The sequence below is a fragment of the Salmo salar genome, chromosome ssa05 (genome assembly GCF_905237065.1).
Source record: "Salmo salar chromosome ssa05, Ssal_v3.1, whole genome shotgun sequence".
Lineage (NCBI taxonomy): Eukaryota > Metazoa > Chordata > Actinopteri > Salmoniformes > Salmonidae > Salmo > Salmo salar.
Genome location: NC_059446.1, coordinates 85,956,675 through 85,970,520, shown reverse-complemented (window position 1 = coordinate 85,970,520; position 13,846 = coordinate 85,956,675). Strand labels below are relative to the sequence as shown.

At 44.4% G+C, this 13,846-nt stretch overlaps 1 protein-coding gene across 1 annotated transcript in view; it reads right to left on the bottom strand.

Moving 5' to 3' along the window:
- Window positions 1–13,846, bottom strand: part of dtbp1 (Dysbindin) — a 38,613-nt gene that overhangs the window by 16,612 nt on the left and 8,155 nt on the right. Inside the window, exons 6-7 of the mRNA NM_001140605.1 lie at window positions 11,091–11,223; window positions 6,911–6,933 (exon numbers count right to left, since the gene is read on the bottom strand). Coding sequence (NP_001134077.1) covers window positions 6,911–6,933; window positions 11,091–11,223 — 156 coding nt within the window. The remainder of the gene's footprint in view (window positions 1–6,910; window positions 6,934–11,090; window positions 11,224–13,846) is intronic.

The window sequence follows — 13,846 nt, the reverse complement described above, 5'->3', positions numbered from 1 at the left end:
TGCACTAAACAACCTGCCAATTACCTTGTTGTCGCCCCCCCTGTTGTTGCCCCCCCCCAGTTCATCAAATGTCTACCCTGCTAGACCTCCCCCAGTCAACTTTAAGTGCTGTTATTGTGAAGTGAAAATATCTAGGAGCAACAACGGCTCAGCCATGAAGTGGTAGGCCACAGTGCCTTCAGAAAGTATTCACACCCCTTGACATGCCACATTTTGTTGTGTTACAGCCTGAATTCAAAACGGATTAAATAGATGTTTTTCCCCTCACCCATCTATACCCCATAATGACAAAGTGAAAACATGTTGAGAGATTTTTCCAAATTTATTGAAAATGAAATACAGAAATATCTCATTCACACCTCTTTGCTATGACACTCCAAATTGAGCTCAGGTGCATCCAATTTCCTTTGATCATCCTTAGACCACTGCCTTAGAGAGCTATTTATAACCTCCAGGTTCAGAAATGTCCAGGTCAACTAGCCCATGTCAGCTAAAGTTGTTTTAGCTAGGTTTTTTTAGCCCTTTGATTTTGTTATAATGTTCCAGTCACTCAGATAACATATGAACACATGGCAAAGTGTGTAGAATTGCACGAAATTTGCTTTAAAACTGCAAAATGTTCTCTCCGACAACAAGAGGCGTGTGAACAATGTATCATGGCCAGTGGTTATGCCCATAGAAATAGACGAGTCACGTTCTCCAATGATGGCAGGGGGACCCTGTGTGAAAAGGTTTGGGAACCACTGAGCTCCTGTACCACAAATGATCATGTAATTAACCTTATCTTAGGCATTTGTTATAGAAAATATACATTTAACGTACAGTGCTCTTCCAAGTTGAGTTAAAATGGTGTTTTGCTGAAGAGAAGCTCTTAAGAGATATTGATTGAGATTGATCTCTACAGAGACTACTGTGGAGGAGGGATTGACACACCTACTGCATTAGAAAAGCACCTAGCTAGATGAGTTTCTATAAAAAGGAACCACAATACTTCCATGTCTTTGGTTAAGATCCCTGACAACGAAATAGATTCTGTGACTGAGCTCAGAACAGTCTCTCACACCCGTTCCGTCTGTGGTTAAGACACGGTCACGCCCGTTCCGTCTGTGGTTAAGACACGGTCACGCCCGTTCCGTCTGTGGTTAAGACACGGTCACGCCCGTTCCGTCTGTGGTTAAGACACGGTCACGCCCGTTCCGTCTGTGGTTAAGACACGGTCACGCCCGTTCCGTCTGTGGTTAAGACACGGCCACGCCCGTTCCGTCTGTGGTTAAGACACGGCCACGCCCGTTCCGTCTGTGGTTAAGACACGGCCACGCCCGTTCCGTCTGTGGTTAAGACACGGCCACGCCCGTTCCGTCTGTGGTTAAGACACGGCCACGCCCGTTCCGTCTGTGGTTAAGACACGGCCACGCCCGTTCCGTCTGTGGTTAAGACACGGCCACGCCCGTTCCGTCTGTGGTTAAGACACGGTCACGCCCGTTCCGTCTGTGGTTAAGACACGGTCACGCCCGTTCCGTCTGTGGTTAAGACACGGCCACGCCCGTTCCGTCTGTGGTTAAGACACAAGCCTTTAGTTTGAATTCCTCACATTAGCTCAGCAGCTCTCTCTTTCTACTAGAAAGGCTCTGCTCCTGCAGTACTGAACAAGACCACACTGCTTCAAGGTAGCATCCCAAAATGGCACCCCAGGGCCCAGGCCAGAAATAGTGCACTATATAGGGTATTGGGTAAATCTCTGAAAAGATCCGCAATTTATGCCTCAACATGTATTACAAAAGACGTGTTGTTTACCTTGCATGCTGAAGGAGACAAACTACTATCTAATTCCTTTCTTTATTTCCTTACTGTAACATTATCTCTGTGGTGTATCTAATGTGCTAGATCACTCCAACTAAAAATAGCAAGGTGGTGGGGTGTTCTAAGCAGTTCCCATCCTGGCTACAACAGGAAATTAATGTCATGCATATTGAGGCGAGGAGAATTTCAAGGAAATGTACCCCACAAAGCTAAAATCTTGTGTCTTACTGCTATTCTGGCCCATTCAGTTTAATGTATATGTTAATACGAAATAAAAGCCACAAATATAAATAATAAAAGCCACATATGAATATTAACTATACAAAAATGATATTTATTCTACCTTGTAACATTTCCAGATGAGAATATCCATGGACAATAATATTTTACAGAGAACAGCCTACCTGTTTAAAAGACCACAACAGATACACTCATTAACCACCTTCCATTATTCATATCCTGAGAATGCAACTCTGCATAGCAACATCCAAATCGCTATTCTCTTTTCTGGTACCACACACACACACACACACACACACACACACACACACACAACTAAAGTGGTTATTGAATGGCTCATGAATGATTCATTATAGACACTGGACAGCATGAAGCTTCTAGCATCAAACTCTTTTCTGGACACATCACTGTCAGGCAGAGCTTCAGTCAGGTTGATCCATCTCTCCTCCCCTCCCTGACTCTCACTGTGTCTGCGTCCCAAATGACACTATTCCCTATTTAGTGAACGACCAGGACCTCTGGTCAAAAGCAGTGCACTATATAGAGAACAGGGTGCCCTTTGGGATGCACCTGGGAGCCCGTAATCTGCCGCCAACAAGGGAATCTCATCATGTTCTCTTCCATGACGTCACAACTAGCTATTCTGTGAAGATACTGTGTATAAAGCTGTGAAACGTTTTATTCCCTGGGGGGTTCACGTTATGATGTCATTAAACTAATGAGCGAGCACATCAATTACGTTGAGATGTTGAGCAAAACCACAGTCATGATGATGTTCTCTTTCAGGTCTGTCTGCCAGAGGACGGGTTGTCTGCCAGAGACGTCTGATTCACAACGCCTGTCACACACACAAAACCGCTACAAACTGGGAGTTCTGTCTTGAATTGACCTGCATCCCATTTAGCGAGAGTGACAGGCCCTTTTAGTGGAGATCCATCATATTATGATCCGGTAGGAAGTAAAAAGGGAGGTGAAGTAATGTTGCTCTGTAGCATGAAGACTCCTTCCAGGACCAGGATAGATGTGCTGAGAGGTTCATTATGACGTAGAGGTTAATGTGACGCAGCTTGTGCCAAAGGGATTCTATCTGCTCTCTCAAAGACGCCCTCCGAGGTGAATTCATGTCTAGCTTGGAAATAATGACTGGAACAACCCAACATGCTGTTTGATGTTAACTGGGGTCTAGGAGACCAATTACACATCAGATGTGGGGAAAAACTCTGAGTGAAAGCTGAAACGACAGATACGGCTACTGCCATGTTCATTTCCCAAGCCTCAAGACATCATGAAGATATCCTGGAGACGATGTGAAACTGAAATTATCATAAAAAGAAAACAGGCTTTTCACAAAATCCTACTATAGCATTTACAATATAGGCTGCAGCTATGATTTTATAGGCTGCATGTTTACAGGACATCTTACTGACAATACCGTTCTGTTTAGAGGGGTTCTTACTGACTGTACAGAATACTGTTATGTTTAGAGGGGGATCTTACTGACTGTACAGAATACCGTTCTGTTTAGAGGGGACCTTACTGACTGTACAGAATACTGTTCTGTTTAGAGGGGATCTTACTGACCGTACAGAATACTGTTCTGTTTAGAGGGGACCTTACTGACTGTACAGAATACTGTTCTGTTTAGAGGGGACCTTACTGACTGTACAGAATACTGTTCTGTTTAGAGGGGACCTTACTGACTGTACAGAATACTGTTCTGTTTAGAGGGGACCTTACTGACTGTACAGAATACTGTTCTGTTTAGAGGGGATCTTACTGACTGTACAGAATACTGTTCTGTTTAGAGGGGATCTTACTGACCGTACAGAATACTGTTCTGTTTAGAGGGGACCTTACTGACTGTACAGAATACCGTTCTGTTTAGAGGGGGATCTTACTGACTGTACAGAATACTGTTCTGTTTAGAGGGGGATCTTACTGACTGTACAGAATACTGTTCTGTTTAGAGGGGACCTTACTGACTGTACAGAATACCGTTCTGTTTAGAGGGGGACCTTACTGACTGTACAGAATACTGTTCTGTTTAGAGGGGACCTTACTGACTGTACAGAATACTGTTCTGTTTAGAGGGGATCTTACTGACTGTACAGAATACTGTTCTGTTTAGAGGGGACCTTACTGACTGTACAGAATACCGTTCTGTTTAGAGGGGACCGTACAGAATACCGTTCTGTTTAGAGGGGACCTTACTGACCGTACAGAATACTGTTCTGTTTAGAGGGGGACCTTACTGACTGTACAGAATACTGTTCTGTTTAGAGGGGGACCTTACTGACTGTACAGAATACCGTTCTGTTTAGAGGGGACCTTACTGACCGTACAGAATACTGTTCTGTTTAGAGGGGGACCTTACTGACTGTACAGAATACCGTTCTGTTTAGAGGGGGACCTTACTGACTGTACAGAATACCGTTCTGTTTAGAGGGGATCTTACTGACTGTACAGAATACTGTTCTGTTTAGAGGGGGATCTTACTGACTGTACAGAATACTGTTCTGTTTAGAGGGGGATCTTACTGACTGTACAGAATACCGTTCTGTTTAGAGGGGACCTTACTGACTGTACAGAATACCGTTCTGTTTAGAGGGGACCTTACTGACTGTACAGAATACTGTTCTGTTTAGAGGGGGACCTTACTGACTGTACAGAATACTGTTCTGTTTAGAGGGGACCTTACTGACCGTACAGAATACCGTTATGTTTAGAGGGGACCTTACTGACTGTACAGAATACCGTTCTGTTTAGAGGGGACCTTACTGACTGTACAGAATACTGTTCTGTTTAGAGGGGACCTTACTGACTGTACAGAATACTGTTCTGTTTAGAGGGGATCTTACTGACTGTACAGAATACTGTTCTGTTTAGAGGGGTTCTTACTGACTGTACAGAATACCGTTCTGTTTAGAGGGGACCTTACTGACTGTACAGAATACCGTTCTGTTTAGAGGGGGATCTTACTGACTGTACAGAATACCGTTCTGTTTAGAGGGGACCTTACTGACTGTACAGAATACTGTTCTGTTTAGAGGGGATCTTACTGACCGTACAGAATACTGTTCTGTTTAGAGGGGACCTTACTGACTGTACAGAATACTGTTCTGTTTAGAGGGGACCTTACTGACTGTACAGAATACTGTTCTGTTTAGAGGGGACCTTACTGACTGTACAGAATACTGTTCTGTTTAGAGGGGACCTTACTGACTGTACAGAATACTGTTCTGTTTAGAGGGGATCTTACTGACTGTACAGAATACTGTTCTGTTTAGAGGGGACCTTACTGACCGTACAGAATACTGTTCTGTTTAGAGGGGACCTTACTGACTGTACAGAATACTGTTCTGTTTAGAGGGGACCTTACTGACTGTACAGAATACCGTTCTGTTTAGAGGGGGGATCTTACTGACTGTACAGAATACTGTTCTGTTTAGAGGGGACCTTACTGACTGTACAGAATACCGTTCTGTTTAGAGGGGGACCTTACTGACTGTACAGAATACTGTTCTGTTTAGAGGGGACCTTACTGACTGTACAGAATACTGTTCTGTTTAGAGGGGATCTTACTGACTGTACAGAATACTGTTCTGTTTAGAGGGGACCTTACTGACTGTACAGAATACCGTTCTGTTTAGAGGGGACCTTCGTACAGAATACCGTTCTGTTTAGAGGGGACCTTACTGACCGTACAGAATACTGTTCTGTTTAGAGGGGGACCTTACTGACTGTACAGAATACTGTTCTGTTTAGAGGGGGACCTTACTGACTGTACAGAATACCGTTCTGTTTAGAGGGGGACCTTACTGACTGTACAGAATACCGTTCTGTTTAGAGGGGATCTTACTGACTGTACAGAATACTGTTCTGTTTAGAGGGGGATCTTACTGACTGTACAGAATACTGTTCTGTTTAGAGGGGGATCTTACTGACTGTACAGAATACTGTTCTGTTTAGAGGGGACCTTACTGACCGTACAGAATACCGTTATGTTTAGAGGGGACCTTACTGACTGTACAGAATACCGTTCTGTTTAGAGGGGACCTTACTGACTGTACAGAATACTGTTCTGTTTAGAGGGGACCTTACTGACTGTACAGAATACTGTTCTGTTTAGAGGGGATCTTACTGACTGTACAGAATACTGTTCTGTTTAGAGGGGTTCTTACTGACTGTACAGAATACCGTTCTGTTTAGAGGGGACCTTACTGACTGTACAGAATACCGTTCTGTTTAGAGGGGGATCTTACTGACTGTACAGAATACCGTTCTGTTTAGAGGGGTTCTTACTGACTGTACAGAATACTGTTCTGTTTAGAGGGGGATCTTACTGACTGTACAGAATACCGTTCTGTTTAGAGGGGGATCTTACTGACTGTACAGAATACTGTTCTGTTTAGAGTGGACCTTACTGACTGTACAGAATACTGTTCTGTTTAGAGGGGTTCTTACTGACTGTACAGAATACCGTTCTGTTTAGAGGGGACCTTACTGACTGTACAGAATACCGTTCTGTTTAGAGGGGGTTCTTACTGACTGTACAGAATACTGTTATGTTTAGAGGGGGGACCTTACTGACTGTACAGAATACCGTTCTGTTTAGAGGGGGATCTTACTGACTGTACAGAATACCGTTCTGTTTAGAGGGGTTCTTACTGACTGTACAGAATACCGTTCTGTTTAGAGGGGACCTTACTGACTGTACAGAATACTGTTCTGTTTAGAGGGGGATCTTACTGACTGTACAGAATACTGTTATGTTTAGAGGGGACCTTACTGACTGTACAGAATACCGTTCTGTTTAGAGGGGGACCTTACTGACTGTACAGAATACCGTTCTGTTTAGAGGGGTTCTTACCTTTGAGAGACTCCAGCTCTTTCCTGTGAAGGAAAAGAGGAACAACTGTTAGAAGCAGTCTTTTCACTATTGTCACTCACGCTCTGTGCCAGTTCAGAGTCTTTACAGCTTGTTCCTTGACTATCTATGAAGACAAACTGTAGGACCAGAAATAACAGTAAGACATTTCAATTGTAACATGCTTTTCATTTAACAACAACTGCAAAGTGCTGCTACAGTGAGTCCATAATTACATGATGCTCATTCTAAAACTTCATTCAGATACAGCAGAGTTCAGCTCCTCTCTAGTCTATACCCTCAGATTAACTTGTTATGGATAGGGGGCAGAATTTTCACGGCCGGATTAAAAAACGTACCCGATTTAATCTGATTATTACTCCTGCCCAGAAACTAGAACATGCATATAATTAGTAGCTTTGGATATAAAACACTCCAAAGTTTCTGAAACTGTTTGAATGGTGTCTGTGAGTGTAACAGAACTCAAATGGCAGGCCAAAACCTGAGAAGATTCTGTACAGGAAGTACCCTGTCTGACCATTTCTTGGCCTTCTTTGTCATCTCTATCCAAAACAAAGGATCTCTGCTGTAACGTGACATTTTCTAAGGCTCCCATAGGCTCTCAGAAGGCGCCAGAACGTTGAATGATGACTTCGCAGTCTCTGGCTGAAAAACAGTAGCGCATTTGGTAAGTGGTCGATGTGAGAACAATGAGATGGGTGCGAGCGTGCACGAGACGACTCCATTTTCAACTTTGAGTCTTTGAACGAAAACAGGGTTTCCCGGTGGGAATATTATCGCTATTTTACGAGAAAAATCGCATAAAAATGGATTTTAAACAGCGTTTGACATGCTTCGAAGTACGGTAATGGAATATTTTGTCACGATACGCGTCCGCGCGTCACCCTTCGGATAGTGTCTTGAACGCACGAACAAAACGCCGCTATTTGGATATAACTATGGATTATTTGGAACCAAACCAACATTTGTTATTGAAGTAGAAGTCCTGGGAGTGCATTCTGACGAAGAACAGCAAAGGTAATCCAATTTTTCTTATAGTAAATCTGAGTTTGGTGAGTACCAAACTTGGTGGGTGTCAAATTAGCTAGCCCGTGATGGCGAGCTATCTACTCAGAATATTGCAAAATGTGCTTTCACCGAAAAGCTATTTTAAAATCGGACACCGCGATTGCCTAAAGGAGTTCTGTATCTATAATTCTTAAAATAATTGTTATGTTTTTGTGAACGTTTATCGTGAGTAATTTAGTAAATTCACCGGAAGTGTTCGGTGGGAATGCTAGTTCTGAACGTCACATGCTAATGTAAAAAGCTGGTTTCTGATATAAATATGTACTTGATTGAACAAAACATGCATGTATTGTATAACATAATGTCCTAGGAGTGTCATCTGATGAAGATCAAAGGTTAGTGCTGCATTTAGCTGTGGTTTTGGTTTTTGTGACATTATATGCTAGCTTGAAAAATGGGTGTCTGATTATTTCTGGCTGGGTACTCTGCTGATATAATCTAATGTTTTGCTTTCATTGTAAAGCCTTTTTGAAATCGGACAGTGTGTTTAGATAAAGGAGAGTCTTGTCTTTAAAATTGTGTAAAATAGTCATATGTTTAAAAAATTGAAGTTTTCGGATTTTCGAGGAGTTTGTATTTCGCGCCACGCCCAATCATTGGATATTGGAGTGGTGTTCCGCTAGCGGAACGTCTAGATGTAAGAGGTTAACAATAACCTCCCATCAGCTCCTCTCCTCTAGTCTATACCCCCAGATTAACAATAACCTTCCATCTGTGAATCAAGGCCAGAAACAAAGTCTTTCAGCTGCCTGGGTTTACACATCACTTAACAGCCAGGGCTATAGGAGCCTGTTTAATGGCAAAGTACAACTAAAAACAAATCTTTTTTTATTTGATATAACCTTTAACTAGGCAAGTCAGTTAAGAACAAATTCTTATTTACCATGACGGCCTACCCCGGCCAAACCTGGACGACTATAAGCACTATAATGCCAAGGTCCGACATGAATAACAGGCATGTTGGTTTCCTTTCAACAGATGACATTGGGCCAGTGCTTAATTTGAGCCGGATCAGGATCCGGCACCTCCTCGTTTTCGACTGTTTTGTTCCGGAACCTATTTGGCCGGATCCGGTACCTCTCCAGGCATGACAAATCATTTTGCAATGTAAACATTCTAATAAAAGCCGATCAAAGTTAATTCGAGTTGCCTCAGTTCATTCTCCTGCCCCCACAAAAAACGTAATGTATAAAAGTAGATTGTAAAGAGTTGATTTGGGTTGGGCCGGTCCGGGTTTACGGTTTGTGCAACATTGTAACCCGTTTGAGACCAACACGTGGCGGCGGCGGTGTGAGAAGCGCTTCATTATGTCTCACATAAATCATTGAAAGTGAATCTCCTTCTAGTTGTTATCTCGCTCTCTCTACTCGACATGAGCCTGCAACTCTCATCTCTCCAGCGTTGCACTTCATCATTTATTTCCTTATAGATCATAGCCACGCGAAGGGTTCTGAACGAACTGCAGCACCCCTGATTAATGGAAATACATTTGCCAAAGTTATAGAATTACTGCTGTCTGTTCAGAAAATGTAATGTAATGTTAAATGTAATAATTCAGAATACTACACCAGGACAAAGACACAGAGGACCAATAGCTGTGGATTGTAGCCTACAGTCGGGAACGGCAAACCTGTCAGTGAGAACACAGCACCCAGACAAAACAGGCATTTCGCAATATTTCAAATACAATCGCGGGAAAACACAGTTTGGAAAGCAAATGGCTCCTGCTGAAAACACTCTGTAGGCTACCAACATATTAGATCAACTTCCAAATATTGTTTTACAAAAGAGAGAGAAGCTTTTGGCACGAGCGCGTCGTCAATCACCAGAGAGTGAGCTGCTCATCAGTGAGTGATTCAGTGAAACTGGGCTCCCGAGTGATGCAGCGGTCTAAGGCACTACATCTCAGTGCAAGCGGCATCACTACAGTCCCTGGTTCGAATCCAGGCTGTATCACATCCGGTCGTGATTGGGAGTCCCATAGGATGGCGCACAATTGGCCCAGCGTCGTCCAGGTTTGGCCGGTGTAGACCGTCATTGTAAATAAGAATTTTGTTCTTAACTGACTTGCCTAGTTAAATAAAAGGTTACATAAAAAAAGGACTATAATTTTCTCCTCATATTGTAACCTTCAACATGTCTCCACACACCTAGGCCTGGGCTAGTGATGGATTCAAGACACGGAGGTTTTTATTGATCTCTGATTCTCAGTTTGTCAGTGTCATAGTAGCCTGCCGTTTCCATCATTTGTGCTGTATAAAAACAAGATTCTGTCAAAGTCTCCAGTCATGTAAAAAGACGTAGAATTTCATGTAATGTGTTTATAAAAGGCCAACATCTTCCCCAGACCCTGGGCTACTAAAAATGGTCCCCATGTGTGCAACGTCTGTAAGTGTCTCTACTCTACTGCTCTATGACAATACGCAAATGCGGTGATGTGCATGCAATGCTTTATTATAAAGGTGAATTATTCTGCTACCCCAGAACTCCCCAGGTCAGCCCACGCTAACACTCACTTTTTGTTCCAGCATTTACAAATGAAGACCTGCACTGGGCACTTAAAATGATGACTCTCGTCTAGTGGACATGTGATCAAATAGACCTGTCAGTTTGACGGCACAACAACAGTGGAATTGAAGAAGCAGCTTTGTGCATATAGGTAAACCGTCAGGCAGCATCACACCGTAACGAGAACCTCAAGGCGTACAGGAAAAGAATCCAACATTACAGATAAGAGGACAATGCTGATGGAAGATTGTTGTAAAGGCTTTTCTACAGAGGAATGTTGCTGTTGAACTAAATAGAGATATCCACCATAAAACATCTGATAGATAGATAGCCCAGGACTATCAGAAATGTAATGTTAGTGTTGTTTTGCCTGGGGCGGTATGATATGATGCTATAATACTGAAACATCCATCTGGACGCAGCACAGTGGTGCATCAAGTGGTGAACCTGTTTTTATATCAGACAATAATTCAGGGATATAAAGTTGGCGGATGGTTGTCTAATTAAGTGGAGTATCAGCCAGGACGAATTACCACAATGTTATTATGTTGTAAAATCCTGAGGTCAGAGAGAACGGAAAACATACCTCTTTTTCTTCTTGTAGTTCTCCAGCTGCAGGACCTGGAAGTGTCTGAAGCGCTGCTGCTCACACTGACCACACAGGTTGTCCAGGTACATCAGCCGGCTCTCCAGCTCCTCAAAGTCCGCCTCCAGGTGGGCTGTATGTGGCAGAGGGAACATGTTACATTTAGTTATTTTAGTCACCCAGAGTGACCTACAGCAGCTATTAGGGTTAAGTGCATTGCTCAAGGGCACATCGGCAGATTGAAACCAGCAACCTTTCAGTTAATGACCCAACGCTTTTTACTGCTAGGCTACCTGATGGAACTATTGTCATGACAACATCATTGTGCTGTGAAGCTCTATCTCATTGTTGTGTCTGTCCATCTGCTGCTGGGAGACTGTTGCCAGTCTGTCCATCTGCTGCTGGGGAGACTGTTGCCAGTCTGTCCATCTGCTGCTGGGAGACTGTTGCCAGTCTGTCCATCTGCTGCTGGGAGACTGTTGCCAGTCTGTCCATCTGCTGCTGGGAGACTGTTGCCAGTCTGTCCATCTGCTGCTGGGAGACTGTTGCCAGTCTGTCCATCTGCTGCTGGGAGACTGTTGCCAGTCTGTCCATCTGCTGCTGGGAGACTGTTGCCAGTCTGTCCATCTGCTGCTGGGAGACTGTTGCCAGTCTGTCCATCTGCTGCAGGGGAGACTGTTGCGCCGTCTGTATAACCGCTGCTGGGAGACTGTCGCGTGTCTATAACCGCTGCTGGGAGACTGTCGCCAGAGTCTGTATAACCGCTGCTGGGAGACTGTCGCCAGAGTCTGTATAACCGCTGCTGGGAGACTGTCGCGTGTCTATAACCGCTGCTGGGAGACTGTCGCGTGTCTATAACCGCTGCTGGGAGACTGTCGCGTGTCTATAACCGCTGCTGGGAGACTGTCGCCAGAGTCTGTATAATATTATCATGTGAATAATTCCAATAAAAGACAAAAGGAAGGAACTATTATTCACTACACTACTAAAACACAAGTGAACACTGGCATCTGGTGGTCATATAGGGAAACTGTTTGTACTTAGAGCACTATTTATTTATTTATAACATTTTTATTTAACTAGGTTAGTCAGTTAACAAATTCTTATTTACAATGACGGCCAAACCCTCACCTCACCTCAGACCGCTGTACCACTCGGGAGCCCAACCACTATCACTGTCCAAAGTCAAAGTCAACTAAAAAGGAAACGTGCCATATTTGAGGCATTATCTGGAACTCTATACAGAGCAGGAACAAATCTTACAAATGTAAATATTCCAAATAAAGTTAAAGATCCACTGAATTCTATTCAACTTCTTTCACCTTCCTAGAACACACGTCTCAGTTTGTTCATACTGGAATTTCCCATGTGCTCGCTAGAATTCACATCATGTGCAACTCATTGGCTGAGACAGGAGACACCCATTCTAGAATGATGGAATGAAAGTCCTCAGAGTTCTAAACAGTCCAACTACTATCTAACACGGATTACAGCACAACCAGCGATGAACAGTGAGTTAAACTAAACTACAAATCTAAGGGTTGTGTACTCTAATGTCCAGATTTTGGGCTTGGCAGTTTTGGGCTCAGGCTTGGAGACATCTGGCGAATCAGCAGGAAATCAATGGCATTAGGACAACACACCCTATGGTCAGTGACCAATCACAGGGTCCACTACAACAGAGACAGATTATTATCCTGATGGATCTCCGTCACTACTGACTATTCAGGGCAGGGGAGGAGTCCCCGTCACTACTGACTATTCAAGACAGGGCAGGGGAGGAGTCTCCGTCACTACTGACTATTCAGGGCAGGGGAGGAGTCCCCGTCACTACTGACTATTCAGGGCAGGGGAGGAGTCCCCGTCACTACTGACTATTCAAGACAGGGCAGGGGAGGAGTCCCCGTCACTACTGACTATTCAAAACAGGGCAGGGGAGGAGTCCCCGTCACTACTGACTATTCAGGGCAGGGGAGGAGCCCCAATCACTACTGACTATTGAGGGCAGGGGAGGAGCCCCGTCACTACTGACTATTCAGGGCAGGGGAGGAGTCCCCGTCACTACTGACTATTCAAGACAGGGCAGGGGAGGAGTCTCCGTCACTACTGACTATTCAAGACAGGGCAGGGGAGGAGTCTCCGTCACTACTGACTATTCAAGACAGGGCAGGGGAGGAGTCTCCGTCACTACTGACTATTCAAGACAGGGCAGGGGAGGAGTCCCCGTCACTACTGACTATTCAAGACAGGGCAGGGGAGGAGTCCCCGTCACTACTGACTATTCAGGGCAGGGGAGGAGTCCCCGTCACTACTGACTATTCAGGGCAGGGGAGGAGTCCCCGTCACTACTGAATATTCAGGGCAGGGGAGGAGTCTCCGTCACTACTGACTATTCAAGACAGGGCAGGGGAGGAGTCTCCGTCACTACTGACTATTCAAGACAGGGCAGGGGAGGAGTCTCCGTCACTACTGACTATTCAAGACAGGGCAGGGGAGGAGTCCCCGTCACTACTGACTATTCAAGACAGGGCAGGGGAGGAGTCTCCGTCACTACTGACTATTCAAGACAGGGCAGGGGAGGAGTCCCCGTCACTACTGACTATTCAGGGCAGGGGAGGAGTCTCCGTCACTACTGATTATTCAAGACAGGGAAGGGGAGGAGTCTCCGTCACTACTGATTATTCAAGACAGGGCAGGGGAGGAGTCTCCGTCACTACTGACTATTCAAGACAGGGCAGGGGAGGAGTCTCCGTCAC